Below are 19,662 nucleotides of genomic sequence, written 5' to 3'. Positions count from 1 at the left end.
GTACTTGATATTTCACCCTTCACTTTCTTTTTTTGACAGTCACTGAAGAACAGCGTACCTTGACTGAATATCCTGAAGCTGCTTCTTGTGTTCCTGTATTTGCAGCTGTTTACCCCGGATGTCCTGTTGGATACGGTTGCATCTTACCTGTGAAGAAACAAGTCTCAGTCAGCACATTAGCTCATATTCACTTGCATTTACTCTGATTGCATTTACACCTTTTATCCCTCATTGCATGCTAGCAGCTCATAACATACAACATTCTGTACTCAGAGAGCCAATCATGTGCTAGGTCCTGGATAATCGGATAACAGAATTATGCAAGAAAATAATTTTTTTTGAAAATGTAGATTAAAAATATGCAAGCTAAATAAAGAACTGATGAAGACGATCACATGCAGAAGTATAATAAGATGATGCACCTGAGCTTTCAGCAGCTCTCGGCTCTTTTGGTTTCTCTCGTCTGCTTTAATGAGGGTTAGGGTGTTAAGGTGGTGCAAGTCCTCATGGCAGTGATTAGACTCCCTTATCAGAGCCTGTTCCCGCTCCACACACAGCTCCACCACATTGTCCTCATGATCCACCACTGACTGCTGCTCTCACAGACACAAACTTTTAAGTTAAAAAAAATTAAACACACATCTACTTATTTAGCTTATAACATTTTCTGAACCAAAAGCGTACCTGTTGAGCTAGGCTTAGTTTCAGGTGGTCTATTTCCTTTTGCAAATCCTTAATTTTCTTTTGCAAGTCATTACCCTTAGGCATTACATCCCTCTGGAAAAACATACGAACACATTTTGGTCCCATCAAACATTTAGGAAAAAATTGAATTAATTTGCCTTATTTAATTACTCTACTTAAATAATATTACTTTAAGTATAAAGACAATCACAGATACTCTATATTTAATAAGTAAATGAGAAATAATTATTGATTGTTCTGGGCATTATGACTTTTAATTAGATGTGAGACTTGGTTATACTGAAAGCACATAAATAGTACAGTTATGTTTAGGATCGTGGACTTAGAACTTTTATTTTGCAATTCATAAATTTTTTCTTCATTTTATTTTCATTGATTTAAGTAATTTGACTGGTCATATAATTTTTCGTTGGAAATGTAGTGGGTAAGCTACAAGTATTCGTTCCTAATACCTAAAGGCAAGTTTCCATATCTGCTTTCTGTTTCACATGATTATTTTTTGGTCATCTAATCTATAATTCTCATTTCCTCAGTGTTATTTTTTGTTCTTCTTGCTTAAGATGGAAGCTGCACAGAATATTGGTCCATGTTCTCAATACTCCTCTATGTCAACTACTCTTTGACCATTAATGACCTTGATATATTTATGAAGTCCTGTATGTCTTTATGCACCAGTAATACTGATGATGACAAGTAAGAGCAAAAGCAAGTAACTAGAAATAAAATTGTCATTTCTTAAAATTAAAGTTCCTCTTCTGATATGAGTATCAGTCACGAACACCAGTTTTTCACTTCCTTTTAACCACCGGAAATTCTAATGTTCCAAACTTTTGTAGCAGTGGAAACACTTCAGAAAAACTAAAAAATCAACACATCTTAGTAACATATTTCACAATGCAAGCTGCTGAGTTGGCCTTAATTTCTTCAGTCTGCCACACAATGTGTACCTTATCAATCACAAGTGCCAGTAAATGGAGTGATGTGCAAAGAAATATCATTGTCAGCTCTACAATCTTAACTTAGCACAAAAAGTAAGGAAATTTGTGTTTGGTATATTATTTTTTTTATTGTAATAATGCTTCTTGGCAATAAATCTTATACTGTTGAAAAGCCTGTTAATTCCCCTTTTAAATGGTGACACATTTGTAAGGAACATGCATTTGTGGGATGAACAAAACAGCTGTGGGTTGCACCCATGAAAAAATTGCCAGATCATCTCTGCCAACGCCAAACAGCTTATTTTGCTGTTGCTGTTGACACTGGCTTTGAGCTTCTGGTACCCCTCTTGGAGCAGACGCCTACTGATCAGGTGCCAATCAGGCAGCACCTGTGAGCATGGGCCCTGCTACAGTGATCAGTAGGTGTCTGCTCCAAGAATCAGCGTGTCACGTTTGACTGATCTGGATAGGGCACATGCGATAGGGCAACTTCAAGCTGAGCCAAGTTCCATATAATGGGGGATGTCAGAGACAGGCCGTGAAGTGGGCGTCCCAAGATGATCACATCCCAAGAAGATTGTTTCCTCACCCTGTCAGCATTTAGGTACCATAGGCTGTCTTCTACAGATTTGCAGTCAAGGTTTGCAGAATGATATGGCCAATGGCTCTGCCCAGACAATCCAGAACAGACTGCATGCAGTCAATCTCCAGTTTCATCGGGCTGCTAGGAGGCCTGACATGACTGCCTTTTACTGTCTGGCCAGTTTGTGCTGAGTCGGCAACACTTGCATTTGAACCAGAACATGTGGAGGAATCTTATGTTCAGTGATGAGTCCAGATTCTGTCTACGGCAGTTGGATCATAGGGTCAGAGTGTGGGGAAGACGCGGAGCATGCTATGCTGATTGCTGCACCAATAGAGTAACATATTTTGGTGGAGGCAGTGTGATGGTGTGGGGCGGCATCTCCTTCGCTGGAAAAACAAGGCTTGTCATCATTGGAGGCAATCTCAATGCAGAGAGATATCGAGATGAAATTCTGCAACCAGTGGCAATCTCATATCTCCACAGTCTCATATCTCCGAACTCTGTCCTCCAAGATGACAACACTCGCCCCCACAGTGCGGGGTTTATCGGAGACTACCTCCAGAATTTGGGAGTGGAGAGGATGGAATGGCCTGCCAGCGTCCTGACCTCAACCCCATTGAACACTTGTGGGATCAGCTTGGGCGTGTGTTCCAACACAACCACGTCGGCTGACTTGCAACAAATGTTGGTTGAAGAATGGGACGCCATCCCGCAGCAGTGTGTGACCAGGCTGGTGACTAGCATGAGGAGGAGGTGCCAGGCTGTTGGGGTTGTATATTTTTCTTCCACAGGCTAATGAGGCTTCTGTTTGTTAAATGAATTGTTAAAATAAAATGCCAATAAGTCTTGTTTCTTCAAACTCCAATCATCCAGTCCATCAAACAAGTCAACGGCAGAATAGGCTGTTTGGCATTGGCAGAGAGGGTTTTTGTTAAATTTTTCATGGGGGCAACCCACATACTCAGCTTTACTGCTCATCCCACAAATGCATGTTCCTTACAAATGTGGCACCATTTAAAAGGGAAATTAATAGCCTTTCCAACGGTATAAGATTTATTGCCAAGAAGCATTGTTACAACAACTACAAATAATCTAGCTAACACAAATTTCCTTACTTTCTGTTTTTATCTTTTCATGTGTATGTACACATGTTTATAAATATGTATATTTTATTGTGAGTATATGGCATGCCCATATGGATTTATATATATATATATATATATATATATATATATATATATATATATATATATACACACACACACACACACACTCACACACACACTTACTTCAATATCCTATACTTATCCCTCCACTGCACAACTTTTACTTGCTGCTTTTCTGTTTTATGCTCATTTAGTATATCTTCTCTTTGCTTATTAAATTTAATCTAACCTGGGATTTAATTTGGTCATAGAGCTCCTGAGTATGGGATAGGGCATCTTCTGCCACTTTTAGCTGCAGCTGCATCTTCTTAAGGCTACGCAGCAGTCTGTCCTTCTCTCGCATTTTTCGAGCAAGTTTCTCATGAAGGGAATTCTTTTCCACCATGGTGTGGTTCATATTGATGTCCATCAGGCCTCTGTGTGTAACAGCAAATAACAAACACACTCTACTGTTTTGAATACAGCATCAAATAATAATTATTTTACCCGTAACCAACAACCAGCACTTTATAGCTTTTAAAGGGCCTGTATAATGGAATACATAAAAGTCTTCACTTTTTAAAAATTAAATAGATTAAGGCAGTATACAGGTGCTGGTCATAAAATTAGAATATCATAAAACAGGTGATTTCAATAATTCCTTTCAAAAAGTGAAGCTTGTATATTATACTCATTCATTACACACAGACTTATATATTTCAAGTGTTTATTTCTTTTAATTTGATGATTATAACTGACAACTAATGAAAACCCCAAATTCAGTATCTCAGAAAATTAGAATATTACTTAAGACCAATACAAAAAAGGAGTTTTAGAAATGCTGGCCAACTGAAAAGTATGAACATGAAAAGTATGAGCATGTACAGCACTCAATACTTAGTTGGGGCTCCTTTTGCCTGAATTATCGCAGCAATGCGGCGTGGCATGGAGTCGATCAGTCTGTGGGACTGCTCAGGTGTTATGAGAGCCCAGGTTGCTCTGACAGTGGCCTTCAGCTCTTCTGCATTGTTGGGTCTGGTGTACTGCATCTGCCTCTTCACAATACCCCATAGATTTTCTATGGGGTTAAGGTCTGCATCTCCATAAAAATGGTCAGCAGCAGGAAGCATGAAGTGCTCTAAAACGTCCTGGTGGACGGCTGTGTTGACCTTGGACCTCTGAAAACACAGTGGACCAACACCAGCAGATATAATGGCACCACAAACCATCACTGACTGTGGAAACTTTACATTGCACCTCAAGCAATGGGGATTCTGTGCCTCTCCTCTCTTCCTCCAGACTCTGGGACCTTCATTTCCAAAATTTACTTTCATCAGAAAAAATTACTTTGGACCACTCAGCAGCAGTCCAGTCCTTTTTGAGCAAGACGCTTCTGATATTGTCTCTTGTTCAACAGTGACTTGACACAAGGAATGCGACAGCTGAAACCCATGTCTTGCATATGTCTGTGTGTGGTGGTTCTTGAAGCACTGACTCCAGCTGCAGTCCAGTCTTTGGGAATCTCCCCCACATTTTTTAATGGGTTTTGTTTCACAATCCTCTTCAGGGTGTGGTTATCCCTGTTGCTTGTACACTTTTTTTTCTACCACATCATTTCCTTCCCTTTGCCTCTCTATTAATGTGCTTGGACACAGCTCTGTGAACAGCCAGCCTCTTTAGCAATGACCTTTTATGTCTTGCCCTGCTTGTGTAGCCTACAGAACTAGACTGAGAGACCATTTAAAGGCCTTTGCAGGTGTTTTGAGTTAATTAGATGATTAGAGTGTGGCACCAGGTGTCTTCAATATTGAACCTTTTCACATTATTCTAATTTTCTGAGATACTGAATTTGGGGTTTTCATTAGTTGTGAGTTATAATCATCAAATTAAAAGAAATAAACCCTTGAAATATATCAGTCTGTGTGTAATGAATGAGTATGATATACAAGTTTAACATTATTAATGGAATTACTGAAATAAATCTTTTTCAACTTTTCTGACACAGGTTTTTCTCATATTGTGATAATATGACTCGTAAAAGTTTTTCACCTTGGGCTGAAAAAGAGAGAGTACAGACCAGACAGGACAGAGACCGTTAACATATATCAGTTGAAAAGTTCCAATAAAAATGTACTTTTATTTTAAGGGATAAAAGCTTCAGAAAATGATTTTGAATGCTTTAGAAAAAAAGATATATTATTGGTGCAAAGAACCACACAAACATCATAAATGGGAATATATAAAATATGAGAAAATGGCAGTACAAAAGACTTTTAAAGTTTGTTATTTCCACATTGTATATTTGGGATTTTTTTCTGTTTAGAGTTGACCATGTGATTACAGTTATATGAATAGAATGTATTTAATGATCAGAATTGCAGTGTTCTGTGTGTAATTTTTCACCTTTGTTCTAGAAGGATGGCCTCTTTTTCCTTGGTCATCTCCAGTTCTTTGATCAAAATGTTGTTCTCTCGCTGAGCTGCTTCCAGGTGAACCCTACCACCCTCTAGCTCCCTCACCACTGTCCTGCGCTCCTCCTCCAGCTGCCTGCACTGTGCCTGAGTCTGCTTCTTCAGCTCTGCCAGCTCCTGCAGCTGCTCCTCCAGGACAGACTTACGTTGCTCCACATCCCTGTTGTACACAGATACATAAAGACACCTGTTACAGCACTCCTAAACACAGTAAAACAAAAAGTAATCTTTCAACCCTTATTGCTTTGAGAATTTGAATATGATCACTGAGTACTAAAAGATGAATTGCCTTGACAATTTGTGAAGTGGGTGAGGGCAAATTTATAGAAATGTATTTCATAAAACAAAATAAAGCTATATTTTGTTACTAAAGTATTTTAAATACAAGTTCAAAGGCAAATAAAAATGCAGTAAGTATATTCATTATAAAAATAATTTGTTCTCTTATTGGTTGAGGGCATGGGGTTACTGTAAATTTTCAGAGAGCCAAATCAAGGATCATTATGGGCCAACTTTTCATTTCTTTGGAATTAAATAATAAACACTTACATCTTCTTGCGACTAATTCTCTCAATCTCCTTCCCAAGCTGACCAGGCATGGAGAGCAGCTGGGCCAGTTCAGCCTACAGTCATAATTATAAATAGACATCAAACATCCTGCAGGACAAATTGAAGACGACAGCTGTCTGATTGACAGGTGTAACATACCTCATTGCTCTCAATTGTTTCTTTCCTCTCTTCAAGCTCCCGTTGCTCTCTCTGCACCTGTTTGTTACGAACCTCCAGGTCCTCAGTTAAACTTCGAATCTCCTGTCGTCGCTGGGCAATCTCTTTCTTTATCTCCTCACAGCTCTCCTTCATAGCCAGGTACAGTTTCTCCTGTTCCTGGAAGCCGTTTTTTGGAAACAGTCATAAACCTTAATTACACTTAAGGCCCTGATGTGAGGAAATGCAGAAAGCAATAATTAATTAATTCAGTCATTCATTGTCTGTGACTGTTTATCCAGTTCACGGTCGCAGTGGGTCCGGAGCCTACCCGGAATCACTGGGCGCAAGGGAGGAATACACCATGGAGGGGGAGTCAGTCCTTTGCAGGGTGACACACAGGCACACATTCCCTCACACACTCACACCTTTGGACACTTTTTGAGTCACCAGTCCACCTACCAACGTGTGTTTCTGGACCTTGGGAGGAAACCGGAGCACCCGGAGGAAACCCACACAGACACAAAGAGAACACACCAAACTCATCACAGACAGTCACTCAGAGCAGGACTTGAACCCACAACCTCCAGGTCCCTGGAGCTGTGTGACAGTGACACTATGCCTCCCAGAAATTCATTGGATATGATTCAGATGTAACACAGCAAAAAAACAGCAATCTGCAAATTTACTTTTAATGTGCCCATAAAATAGAAAAACCAATACTCCTTCCTTTTCAGAAATAGATTAATGCAGTATATAAACATTGTTAAAGCTTCAAAAGAAACCATTCATAAGCCTGTCCATATGGTCCATATGTGAAAATAAATTGGTGAAAACAATTTTTGTATACTCAAGCAGAAAATCTTAACCCTACCTAAGTAATTAACACTGCAGTGTAGAAATAAACATCTAGAATTAAATCCTGACAGAAATATTATAACATAATGATTTTTTTGTTTAAAATTATATAGTAATAAATACTTCTAACAAATATATAGTTATTTAAAATACATAAACTCTCAAGTCACGTTTACTGTACTTGGGTAATATTTATTACCATTTCATTATAAATGAGAAACTATATTTCATTATCTCATATAATTATCTCACATAAAGAATTTCTTCAGCTTCATAATGTATGGCCCCATGATCATAAACAGCTTCATTAAGAATTAGTAGTAAATATGGGACACTCAAGGGACACAATGTATTTTGACAATAAATTGCTGTGCTCCTCTTACTCTACTATTCATCAGCTGCCAAGTCAGGGTCTGTACTTTGTTTCTTTCCTAATTAATTTTTGGATACTTACAACAGGCTTAGGTTGGCTCTCATAATCTTTCTCAAGACAAATCTTTTCCTCTCGGAGACTGAAATATGAAAGCACAAAACATATTGAACCACTCATAGTTTTTCATAGAAAGATGATGATCAACTTGGGTACAAGAAAGAGGAACATGAACATTTGCAAAGATGTAGATTTTTGCTCAGCTTTCCCCCCTGTTGTAATCACTGTTATATTTATGAGTTTGTGGTTTCTATAGCAGCTTTGCTCAGCATGTTTGCAGTTTAAGACTTATCAAAAACTTTCTGTGTGCTCTGGGATATTTTCAAAGATAGAGAGAAACAAATCAGAGTATGTTTTATGAATTTAATTTGAGACAAATCTAGACAAAAACAAGGATGTCATTTTACCGCAGTCATGGAGCGAATTAAACTTCTTGATTTAGAAAGCTAAAGGAATTTGGGTTTTCTGAGGACTATTGTTTTTGTTCAGAGTTCTGAATCATCTGTTTAAAAAATGCATGCAGTTTATTTGTGTTTAACTTTCTGAGAAAAACATAACGTCATAACATCTACTAACTTTTTAAACATTGCCACAAACTGCTCTATGAAGCTTTGTTTGTAATTTCAGTGTTTAACTTGATTGTACAAATGAGTTCAGGAGTCTATATCTGTCCAAAAACACACATAAATTTGTCCACCTAAACAAAGATATACAGTATTTACAGAGAATTCCTGTTACACTATCCACAGGAAATTGCTTTGGAGTGCCAGTACAGTGCAGAAGGCGAATTCCTCAGTACAGAATTGGCTGTAGATGTATAGAGTTTACTTTTTTTTTACAGGCATCTGTTGGAAGAGCATCTGGGTGTTATGTGCCTATTTCTTTATGGGAGAAAATGATCTTGGCTTCCATACAAACTGTCAATACCACATGTAGTCAAGATATATGAATGTATTATTAATATATCATAAAACTTTATTGTTTTGTTTACTACAGGATCATGCAACTGTTACATGTTATTAAAACTATGTTGAATATTTCTGTTCTGATTTAAACACATACATTCACCAATCAGTCATAACATAATTACCACCTCCTTATCAGCCATAACATAATTACCACCTCCTTATTTCTACACTCACTGTCTACTGACTGCATATGTGCACTTTGTAGTTTTACAGTTAAAGATTGCTGTCCAACTATTGCTAAACCCACTGTTCTTCAATGGTCGATCCCCACAGGACCACCACACAGGAGAGCTGTGTTTCAATTCCAATTTTCGTTTGCTCTCGCTCATTTCCACTGACAACTTGGAAGTGCATAGCACCTACATCACACAAGTGGCCACAATACAAGGGGAATGGGGGCAAGGAGGAGTGGGTTTTAATTGGAACAAATTCGCCCCTGGCAACAAATACAAATATGCATCCCTCTGAATTGATTTCTTTGTTAATTTGCACATTACATTTGCTAAAACTCTCTACAACGTCAATTTGACAAAAAGGTGAAGAGTTCAAAAAGTGATCGCATGAGGTGAACAGGGACTAAATCTTTTCAACTTTATAACCTGATGACAGGGTAAAATATATCTTTTTGTAATTGTGTATTACATATTTTTGACATTTTAAGCATTGTGAAGATTAATTTGATTTCAGTTTACACTTGTAAACCTCTTTGTCTGACACTGTTTTCATTGTTGCTATGGAAGTTGCATAATGTCGCAATGTATTCTGGGAAGGTTCTGCTCAACATCTGTGTTGACTTGAACCCTCAGAGGGCTCATTTAACACATTTCCATAAAGAAATCGAGCAACATTTAAGATGATATCAGGGATTCCCCAGAGGGGAAGTGGCGAGGTGAAGTGGGTGAGGGCAAGTTAAAGCCAGAACTGAATAGCAGAGCTGGTATTATCTAGGTAGTGGATATATTTTGTTGGTGGACTATTCTCAGTCCAGCAGTGAGTGGGTTTATAAACTCCAACGGCACTGCTATGTCGAATCCACTCATACCAGCACAACACATACTAACAGATCACCACTACGTCAGTGTGACTGCAGCGGTGAGTATGATCCACCACCCAAATCATACCTGCTCTCTGAGGGTATTGACCATTGAAGAACAAGATGAAAAGGGAGAACAAAGCATGTGTAGCAACAGATAGACTACAGTCTGTAACTGTAGAACTACAAAGTGCTCCCACAGGATCTCTGTTAGGATGATAAAATGGACAATGAGTGGAGAAACAAGGAGGTGGTAGTAATGTTATTTCTGATCAGCATATATCATATATTGTGAAATCTAAAAGCTTCTCTTACAAGCGTCCTTATACTGACTTAGTAAAATAACTGACAAAGCAGTTTTTTCCTTCCTGGATATGTTGGATGTAGCACGGCACATAGTGTTTGTTTGGAATCTGTATTTTGGAGGCGTCATTGACCTTTTGGACACAAGGAGAGGAGTGTTAAACTGGGACATTGGGAGGAGAGGAACAGGACTGTCAGGCGTCAGCAAACTTTAGCAAACAGAACAAAGATGTTGGTTTGGGAAAGTGTGCCTTGATATTAATATCAATATGTTAATATTTTGTGAAGTACTGTACTGTATTCCAGAAGAGCAGATTTTTTTGTAATACATTCAGAACTTTTTTTTTTCCTCATTTAAATGCATTACCAAATGTAAACCCAGATGGTTTTAATTAAAGTTCCTCAACATTATGTTTATGTTTAAATATTGGCACATGACTCTGTGTCTCTTCCGATATCAAATTTCTAAAAAGCAAAGTATCAAGATACATGTCTTATGACATGTTTTCAAATATCATGACACCATATTTCTACAACAACTTCCTTTTTTGTTAAAAAAATAAATAAATACATAAATAAATACAACTGTCACTAGAAGAAGCCTACCACTCAAGTTGGTACAGCATCTGGTACTCTCTGTCCTCAGCCTGGCGGATCTTGTTGTAGAACTGGAGAAGTTGGTGCCTCATGCGGCTGACCTCCGTGTCCTGGCCCTCTGGAAACTGCTCAGCTTTCTCCAACTCCTGCTGCTGATGCTCAAGCTCTGCACGAAAGCGCTTGGCCTCCTGGAGCAGATGCAGCTCAGACTCCTGAGAACTAAAAGAACAAGCCTGTAATCCAGAAATTCTGGGCCAGAAAGTAAAAATCCTTCCCAGAACTGTCCCGGAGAGGATTTTTACTTTTACTTTTACCTTCTCTGCCTGTTAAATATCATATTAGTTGTGGTGGTGAGCTGTTCCATATGAACTGGAGTCACCACATAGTTATCATATACTGGATGAGCTACAGCATAGAGTTCTACATATTATCTATTGTATGACAGTACTTACCCTCTCAGAATGCCATGTAGCAAATTAAAACTGGCTTTCAGTCTAGCTACTTTAGCCCCACTGATCTTCCCCATTGAGAATAGCTAGGGAAAAAAAGATTCATTCAAATTCATTACTAATTTTGAAAGCATAAAATATAAAGACAAACACAATATACATTGATCAGTCATAACATTAAAACGACCTTTGCTCCTTTAAAGGTCAAAATGCTTAATGGCAAGTGTTTGTAGTTCCTCAGCACTGGGACATAAAGAAAAGAAACTACATTGTCTAGAGTTATGTGGCCTGTTTAACACCTGTGTTATGATTTTGTGAACTAGAATCTTCAAATATTTGTAGCTGACAATATTAATAATATGATGTCTGAATACAATCCTCAAAAAAATGTTTCAAAATCTAGTGTAGAGCCAGCCTAGAAGAGAGAAAGCTGTAACTGAAGTAAAGGGGGCTTCTGGAGGCTGCTTGCAAATGGATGTGTTCCAGACATGTTTTAACATCTTAAAACCATCCATGTGTTTGCAGGCTTTAGAGAGACCGGCTTTACACATTTAAAAAAAACACTCTAGAACTGAAGTAGAAACGAATAAGGTTGAGCTTTGATTGTGGTTTATCGGAAAGCTAAATTGTAGTTTTTATCCCTAAAATCTCCATAGGTTATCATGACAAGGACAAAGAGAGAACATCTGCATTTGTTTCCACTACAAAAGCAGAAAAACAAATTCAGGCTCCACCTTCAGACTTGTTTTGAAGTCAAAAACTCAACTGACTGTTGACCAAAAGCTCAAGTATTCACAGGCCTCAAAATGATATCAGTTAGGGTCAAGGATACATATGCACTTTACACTCGTATAACGCAGCTTTATATCATTAAAAAATGGGATCAGCTGATGAAGCAAGAGCAAATAAAAAGCAAAAGATACTGGCTTTCCATTGATGCACACAATGTTGCTCATGACAGGCAACAACATTGTTTAAGCTGATTACAAACCCAAATATCCTGGATTGCAGGTAGTACAACACTACTGTCTCCAAAGTAATTTCTGTAAAAAAGATTATGGTATTTATTATTACAAAAGCAGTAGTAATACTATCCTTGTTTTTTTCTTAAGTATTTATTCCATCCTTTTCAGAGGCCAGTTGAATCAAGACATTGTTTTGGTAATTAATGTATCCCACTTGTTTCTCAAAAACCCAAAGGTGTAAATAAAATTAAAATAAAAATTAAAAAATATATTCTAAAGTTACTAAAATGTAACAATATGTGACAAATATTTGAAGGAAACTACTGATCATTAATTTCATCTGCCAGCATTCTACTGCTATCACTTTTTTTTCAGAGTGGTCTTTTGATACTCATTTCCTAAAGCTGGACAATGATAAGCCTGTAGTCAGTTTACAGTCGGGTCATGTATTCTTTAGAGTAAGGCATGAGGCTCCCATGTGGGAGCTGGGCTTTGAAGTGAGATGCAGCCACTGATGGATGAAATCATGTTTGAAATGCATGCCTCAGCACTGACTCAAAACAAAAATGGATAGAATATGCAGTAAAAAAGGCTAATTAAGACCACACTTAATGCAGACTGTCAATATTAAAATATAACATAAAATACAAGGTACTTGATGCAATGACACAAGTGAATTATAAAAGCTGCATTTTGCTCAAGTGGAATCAGTGAAAACCTGTTCTGGGGTCAGACAAGTCCAGGTTTTGTTTTTGGGAAAACGAATGCTGGATTCTACACGCTAAAGATAAAACAGACCACCCAGAGTGTTACCTGTCTGTGCACATTTGTCACATCTATCACATTTGTGATTTCATGAGGGCGCGTCAGCGCCCACAGCATGTGTGATCGACGTAAATGTGAAGGTAAAACAGAGGCACTACTGGCATTTGGGGAGACATATGCTGCCACCAAGCAACGTCTTCTGCCAGGAACTCCATGCCTATTTCAGCAGGACAAGGACAGGCCTCATTCAGCACAAGTTACAACAGTGTGTGTGCTTGACTGTCCTGTGATCCAGATCTGCCTCCTATTGAAAATGCAGGGCACATCATGATAAGGAGTATCAGACAACAGCGATCAGAATGTTCAGCAGCTTAAGTCTTGTATACAGGCAAGAATGGGCAAAAATTCCACTTGCAAATTTGCAACAATTATTATTAATTCATTCATTCATTATCTGTAACCGCTTATCCAATTCAGGGTCGCGGTGGGTCCAGATCCTACCTGGAATCATTGGGCGCAAGGCAGGAATACACCCTGGAGGGGGTGCCAGTCCTTCACAGGGCAACACACACACATTCACTCACACCTGTGGACACTTTTGAGTCACCAATTCACCTACCAACGTGTGTTTTTGGACTGTGGGAGGAAACCGGAGCACCCGGAGGAAACCCACACAGACACGGGGAGAACACACCAACTCCTCACAGACTGTCACCCGGAGCGGGAATTGAACCCACTCAACAAGGTCCCTGGAGCTGTGTGACTGCGCCACCGTGCCGCCAACAATTATTATTATTATCTTCAATACATAAGCGATCAAAAAGCGTAATTACAAGAAAAGATGTGACCCAGTAGTAAATATTCCTCTGTCCCAGCTTTTCTTAAGCGAGTTGCAGGCATAAACCTCTCAATGTGTTTATATTAAACAAACAGAATTAAGTCTGCCACTGAAAACCCTAAAACTATTTTCTTTGTCCATTTGTCTTTTAAATAAACATTCAAGTGAAATAATAAAAAACAGATGTGTGTAGTTTTTATTGTATTTTTTTGTGTCCCAGCTTTTCTGGAAATGGGGTTTGCATTACATATTTGGTTTTAGAAAATTGAACTGTCTTTTTAAGGCTTCCTAGTTTATTGTTTTATAAGATGTATTTTGAAAAAGAAAGGCTGTAAATATTTCTCTTAAACTTAGTGTTTGAACTCTAACTTCACATGATAAACAGTGTCTCACGGAGAGATTCAAACGGCCCGCAAGCTTTTCAAACCTGTACCAATATATGTGAAGAATGCAAGGCTGCCATAAGAAACCTAGTGTTGACATCATGCAAAGAGAGTGCTGTAATGATTTCAGTATGTGATTGCTCCCTCAAAAATGTGTACAGAAGGGAATACTGGCATTCTGCTTCTAATTCAACACAGACAACAATATAAAAATAAATACCCACACAGGAGGCACGTGCAGGGAAAGACAATAATGTAAGAGTTCCTATTACTCAGAATTCCACTGAGGTTAAAGTGAACTCAGTAAATACAGAGCTATTCTTGTGAGACTTGACTAATTTTTCTGAGGAAAAATGTGTTCTGAGGAAAGAGAAGAGCAGTCCCACTAATCTACTTGAAGTACTCTGCTGTGGTGCACACATATTACCCAACAGTGCTGCCCCACCCACTGCTTCCCACTCTGCCTTCGCTCAGATATTAATGAGACTGCGAGCACAGAAACAGACAGTCTGCCTGCCCGCTCTCAGTCAGCTCACACTCTTTGGATGCTCAGTATCATGAGGCTGATCATAGCGTGTATATATGCTCTGTTGGCAGCTGCCACACTTAGCTTAGAAGCTGGGACCAGTGGAAGCTCTGGTGTGTCTGGGAAGGTGTCTGCATCTGAAACCTGCTCCCAGGTGAAGCTGAAGCCTGCTGGTCAGTGCGGAGATGATAGTGACTGCCCCTACCAGATCACCCTGCCTCCTCTGACCATTCAGCTACCAAAGCAGTTCAGAATGCTGGAGAAGACCATGAAAGAGCTCAAGAGCCTGAAAGAGACTGTGAGACAGCTGAGAAGTGCCTGTCTAGACTGTATTCCACAGGCTGATGTCTCTGAAGCTCGGTCGCAAGATGATCAAGGCAGAGGAGACGCGGGCTCTAGAACGCCCATGAATGACAGCTCCGGTAATGATATAATTCAGGAGATGCAGCAAAAGATGACCCGCATGTCCATCAGCCTGAAAAACGCACGTGGGCAAATCCACTCACTGCAAGCACGACTGGATCTGCTGGATGGCCTCAACCTGAAGAATGTGGAAGAAGTGGTGGACAACAGAGTGGCCAACCTCACTGGAGTCATCAAAAAGCTCAGCAGCTCCTGCACAACAGAGTGTGCTGCTGTGGGTCCACCACAACGTAAGAGCAGAAATGTTTTTTACTAAGCTGATAAAAGGTTTGAATAATGACACCTGTCACATATATCATGCATGTCCTTCATTGTGAAGTATTAAATGATTACTTAGTTTTAACAGAGGCAAATAAGCTGTAGGGAACTTCAACAGTAGAAAACTGCTGCTATCTGAATTACGCCTTGCATATCTATATTGAAACTCATGACTGTGATTTCCAAAAAATCAGTTGGGGAATGCAAACTAGCCATAACAAAGTTTACTTCCAAAATGAAATTGGCTCTAGAGATGCTATCAATTTGCTAAGGAATCATCTGATCAGCCAATGAAAATGAATAAGCTCCACTGCATAATAACAAAAAAGTCTGCATGACCCTTTTACCCCCTTATAAAAAACAGATGTTGAATTTCTGAGATGAATTGAATGGAACCGATCAGGATCTTCCCAGTGTGTCTGAAATATGCATAGGCACAGTTACCTGCTGGCAGTAAACTGGTTGCAACGTGAATAGGAATGACTCTATGATTAACAGGAATGTTACATATACCCTGTGTATCCAAGGTCAGCGATTAAAAAAAAGGAAATAAAAAATAAACAGTGCAGGCATTAAATATTATAGTCTATTTAATAATTACATAAACCAAAATATTCCCATGGGACTTAAAATATTATGGTTGGTCAAAGTTTAAGCCTAACCTTGAAAAAATATATTGGGCACTAAAAGAACATTTTAATACTTTTCAACATCATTTCTAACTGGTTCATCAATATAGGTGGCAAAAGGGATCTCTGAAGCAATGTAAATCTTTGGTACCAATGTATGTTTCGTCAAGAAATAATTTTCATTATATATATTTTTTTTAAGAAAAACCCTCATAACATTTAAAAAGCATATACTTCATTGAAAGACTGTGTTCTAACTACAAAAGAATGCAGCAGCCAGTTCAGGTTAAAGATCCTGGAGAAGACAATGACTAGATTCACATCTGACGTTTCCATTTTTTCATTTCAGATATCCTAGCACCACGAGACTGCTCAGACTACAACATCATGGAGCAGAAGAAGAACGGAGTCTATAGAGTAACCCCTGATCCTAGAAATGGCTCTTTTGAAGTGTTTTGTGAAATGGAGACATACGGAGGAGGCTGGACCGTCATACAGCACCGAATGAACGGCAGTGTGAGCTTCAACCGCTCCTGGGCTGACTACAAGAAGGGCTTTGGGAACCTCAAGGGGGAGTTCTGGCTTGGCAATGATCGGATCCACCTGCTCACCAAGGCCAAAGACATGGTCCTGCGCATCGAGCTGGAAGACTTTGCCGGCGTGCGCGAATATGCAAAGTATGATGAGTTCTATGTGGCCAATGAGTTCCTCAACTACCGTCTGTCTCTGAGTGGTTATTCTGGGACAGCTGGGGACGCCATGCACTTCGGCAAGAATTTTAACCATGACCAGAAGTTCTTCACTACTCGAGACAAAGACAATGACAAGTACCCCTCAGGAAACTGCGCTGCTTACTATGGCTCGGGCTGGTGGTTCGACGCCTGCATGTCTGCCAACCTCAACGGAAAATACTACTACAAAAAGTACAAAGGAAAGAGGGATGGCATCTTCTGGAGCACGTGGCACAACATGACCACCGAACAATACCCTACCAACTACAGGCAAGCTTTCAAAACCGTCTCAATGATGATTAGGCCAAAGAATTATGCACCGTAAACAAACTATGACAGTAGTTTGAAATGAAATTAGGGGGCAATGGGTAATCCTGGACGTTCATCTGGAGATCAACAAATATGCCACTCTGCAACTCATCACATGGTGAAAATCAGTTTTGCAAATGAAGCAGAGAGCAAACAATGTTTGCTGTAAATGTTATTTCCATGTCTTTTTTGCACAACCTATCTGTCCTATACTGCCATCTAACGTCCTTTTATTTCACTGCAATGTAAGACGTTATCTAGAAGGAATGGTTTAAAGCCAAGGATGAAATGTACAGTATTTATTTTTTGGATGTTCTATATCTGAGCAAGTATTATAAGAAGATTACAATAGTTTGTTTTAAAAATGTGTTCTGTACCAGTGGCAGTGTTATATTTTTTATACGTGTGGCAAAATAGTTTAGCTTTATCAGAAATTATAGAGAGTTCCGTATTAAATCTGGATGTGTTCGTGTCCATATTAACAAAAATAGCGAACTGAAATGCTTTTTTTGTCACTTACTGGTTTTATGTGTTTTAACCTGGCTTTGTAACTTTTTAAATAGAAATTAAAATAAAAACGTTGTAAGACAAAGAAAGTAGCTTGAGTTTTCATATACACCACATATTCAAACTCCCAATTGTTACATTCATTCATTCATTATCTGTAAGCGCTTATCCAGTTCAGGGTCGCGGTGGGTCCAGATCCTACCTGGAATCATTGGGCGAAAGGCGGAAATACACCCTGGAGGGGGCGCAAGTCCTTCACAGGGCAACACAGACACACACATTCATTTAGGGACACTTTTGAGTCGCCAATCCACCTACCAACTTGTGTTTTTGGACTGTGGGAGGAAACCGGAGCACCCGGAGGAAACCCGGACACGGGGAGAACACACCAACTCCTCACAGACAGTCACCCGGAGCGGGAATCGAACCCACAACCTCCAGGTCCCTGGAGCTGTGTGACTGCGACACTACCTGCTGCAGCACCGTGCCCCCCCAATGTGTTACATTTATTTTTAATTTGTAAAAATGTATGTTTTCCACAGATTGTTACTAGATTGCTGCTTTAGCTTTGCACTGGAACGGCAATGAGTAATGGAAGCTTATACACCACAAATTAGCATTCTAAATCACTGAACGCGTGCATGAAACCACAGTTGCTGGGCAAATAATCTCATGGACTTATACAAGCCATTTCTGCCAATTTTATTTAGTACTGTATAAATCATCATAAGTGCTTTTAACTGTATCATACTGTTAAGCAATATATTGCTTAGTTTGATAATTGTTGATGATAATTATTGCCTGTTTATATGCTGATTATATTATGAATTATAAAGATTTATGAAGACTAGATTGATGGTCAAACTATTCCTTTAGGCATGGATGTTTTATCAACTGACGACCTAACATTACTTATTCCGCATACTTACTTCTTGTTTAAATTAGTTTTTTTTTCAGTCTAGTAACTACTGAGAGGTATTTAGCTCATGTAGGAGGCAAGATTACAGGAGAGGTTTGTTACCTCTTCTAGGCACTGCAAGGCTGGGCTGGCTGAGATGTGACTGGGACGTTCCTCCTGTAAATCAGCCTCAGGAGCTAAAGCACAGATAGGTTCCTCAGTCTCACAGACACCCTGCTCCTCATCCCCTCCAGGTGCAGAAGCACTGCTCCCTTCTGCTTGACTCATGATCTGCAAACACACTCAAAAAGGGGAACAGTCATTCACATTTGGCTGAACCCTATGGGTGTTTTTTAGTGAAGCTGTCTCTAATGTAAACAGCCTTTGATAGGCAAATAGTAAATATTATACAACATGTTATATGAAACATCTTGTCAGTACTGGAGGAAGAAAAAAAAACATCTTGAAATAATAAATATTATTTTCATGTGCACTCCCTTGTGTAGGCGTACAATTATTTTTCACCACAAACAAACCAACACAGAAAGCCTCAAACACTAAGCCTTAAATGATTTCTGGCAGTGGCAAACTGAGAAACAATTAATAACAGTGGAGCCAGTCCAGGGAGCGGTTCCACAACACAGGATTTATGAGTTAGCTTGGAAACTTAAGCCAGTGGCTCCCAAGCTTTTATGCAGTGACTCCTTTTTCTAATTCAACATTTTTTAGAGCCCTCAACTTTGACACACAAGTAAATGTCTTTTGCTTCCTAAATCAACTGGTATTTATTTTAAATACTGTAATTCATAAAAAGCCGCACTTTTACAGTCCTATGGTTCAAATTAAAGGGAGGCTGGGGGTCTGACCCTAATGATTAAGCCTTGGAACCCCAAAAAGAGGTAAAAACATCAGTGCAGGGGGGTCAAATATAACTGATATTAAAGCCTGGAAGAATTTTAAAAAGTCACATAATGTAGTCCCCACAGTCCTGAGCCAAGGATATTATATGTATATTAATTTAAGCCTAATTATATAGCTTGTATAATGCACGTTATTGCTTCCTAAAATTCTGAATTAGATTGTGTCAACTGATTACTATCCACGGGGAACATTCCTCAGCTCTTTTCCTACTGGCCATATTTGAGCTAAGGCTTATCTGGCTAAACCACGAAATGGCTTCATATAATACACCATCAGTGTCCATAAAGGAACACTAGGTAAGATTTTGATATTTTGCTTCTG

At 39.1% G+C, this 19,662-nt stretch overlaps 2 protein-coding genes across 3 annotated transcripts in view; one reads left to right on the top strand and one right to left on the bottom strand.

Moving 5' to 3' along the window:
* ccdc146 (coiled-coil domain containing 146) overlaps positions 1–19,662 on the bottom strand; it is a 33,228-nt gene that overhangs the window by 12,970 nt on the left and 596 nt on the right. For both annotated transcript variants that reach the window (XM_066667082.1, XM_066667084.1), the window contains exons 2-12: positions 18,544–18,711; positions 11,192–11,274; positions 10,749–10,958; positions 7,863–7,920; positions 6,554–6,730; positions 6,395–6,468; positions 5,778–6,005; positions 3,625–3,811; positions 685–777; positions 423–593; positions 59–147 (exon numbers count right to left, since the gene is read on the bottom strand). In XM_066667082.1, the coding sequence (XP_066523179.1) occupies positions 59–147; positions 423–593; positions 685–777; positions 3,625–3,811; positions 5,778–6,005; positions 6,395–6,468; positions 6,554–6,730; positions 7,863–7,920; positions 10,749–10,958; positions 11,192–11,274; positions 18,544–18,708 (1,535 nt within the window). In that variant the 5' untranslated portion in view covers positions 18,709–18,711. The remainder of the gene's footprint in view (positions 1–58; positions 148–422; positions 594–684; positions 778–3,624; positions 3,812–5,777; positions 6,006–6,394; positions 6,469–6,553; positions 6,731–7,862; positions 7,921–10,748; positions 10,959–11,191; positions 11,275–18,543; positions 18,712–19,662) is intronic.
* Positions 14,646–18,710, top strand: fgl2a (fibrinogen-like 2a). The gene is made up of 2 exons (XM_066667086.1): positions 14,646–15,318; positions 16,325–18,710. Exons 1-2 carry the CDS (start codon positions 14,685–14,687, stop codon positions 17,029–17,031), a joined length of 1,341 nt encoding a protein of 446 aa, XP_066523183.1. The 5' UTR covers positions 14,646–14,684; the 3' UTR covers positions 17,032–18,710.

The sequence above is a fragment of the Hoplias malabaricus genome, chromosome 4 (assembly GCF_029633855.1).
Source record: "Hoplias malabaricus isolate fHopMal1 chromosome 4, fHopMal1.hap1, whole genome shotgun sequence".
NCBI classification, from domain to species: domain Eukaryota; kingdom Metazoa; phylum Chordata; class Actinopteri; order Characiformes; family Erythrinidae; genus Hoplias; species Hoplias malabaricus.
Note: the sequence above shows the minus strand (reverse complement) of the source record. Positions and strands in the feature narration are given on the sequence as shown.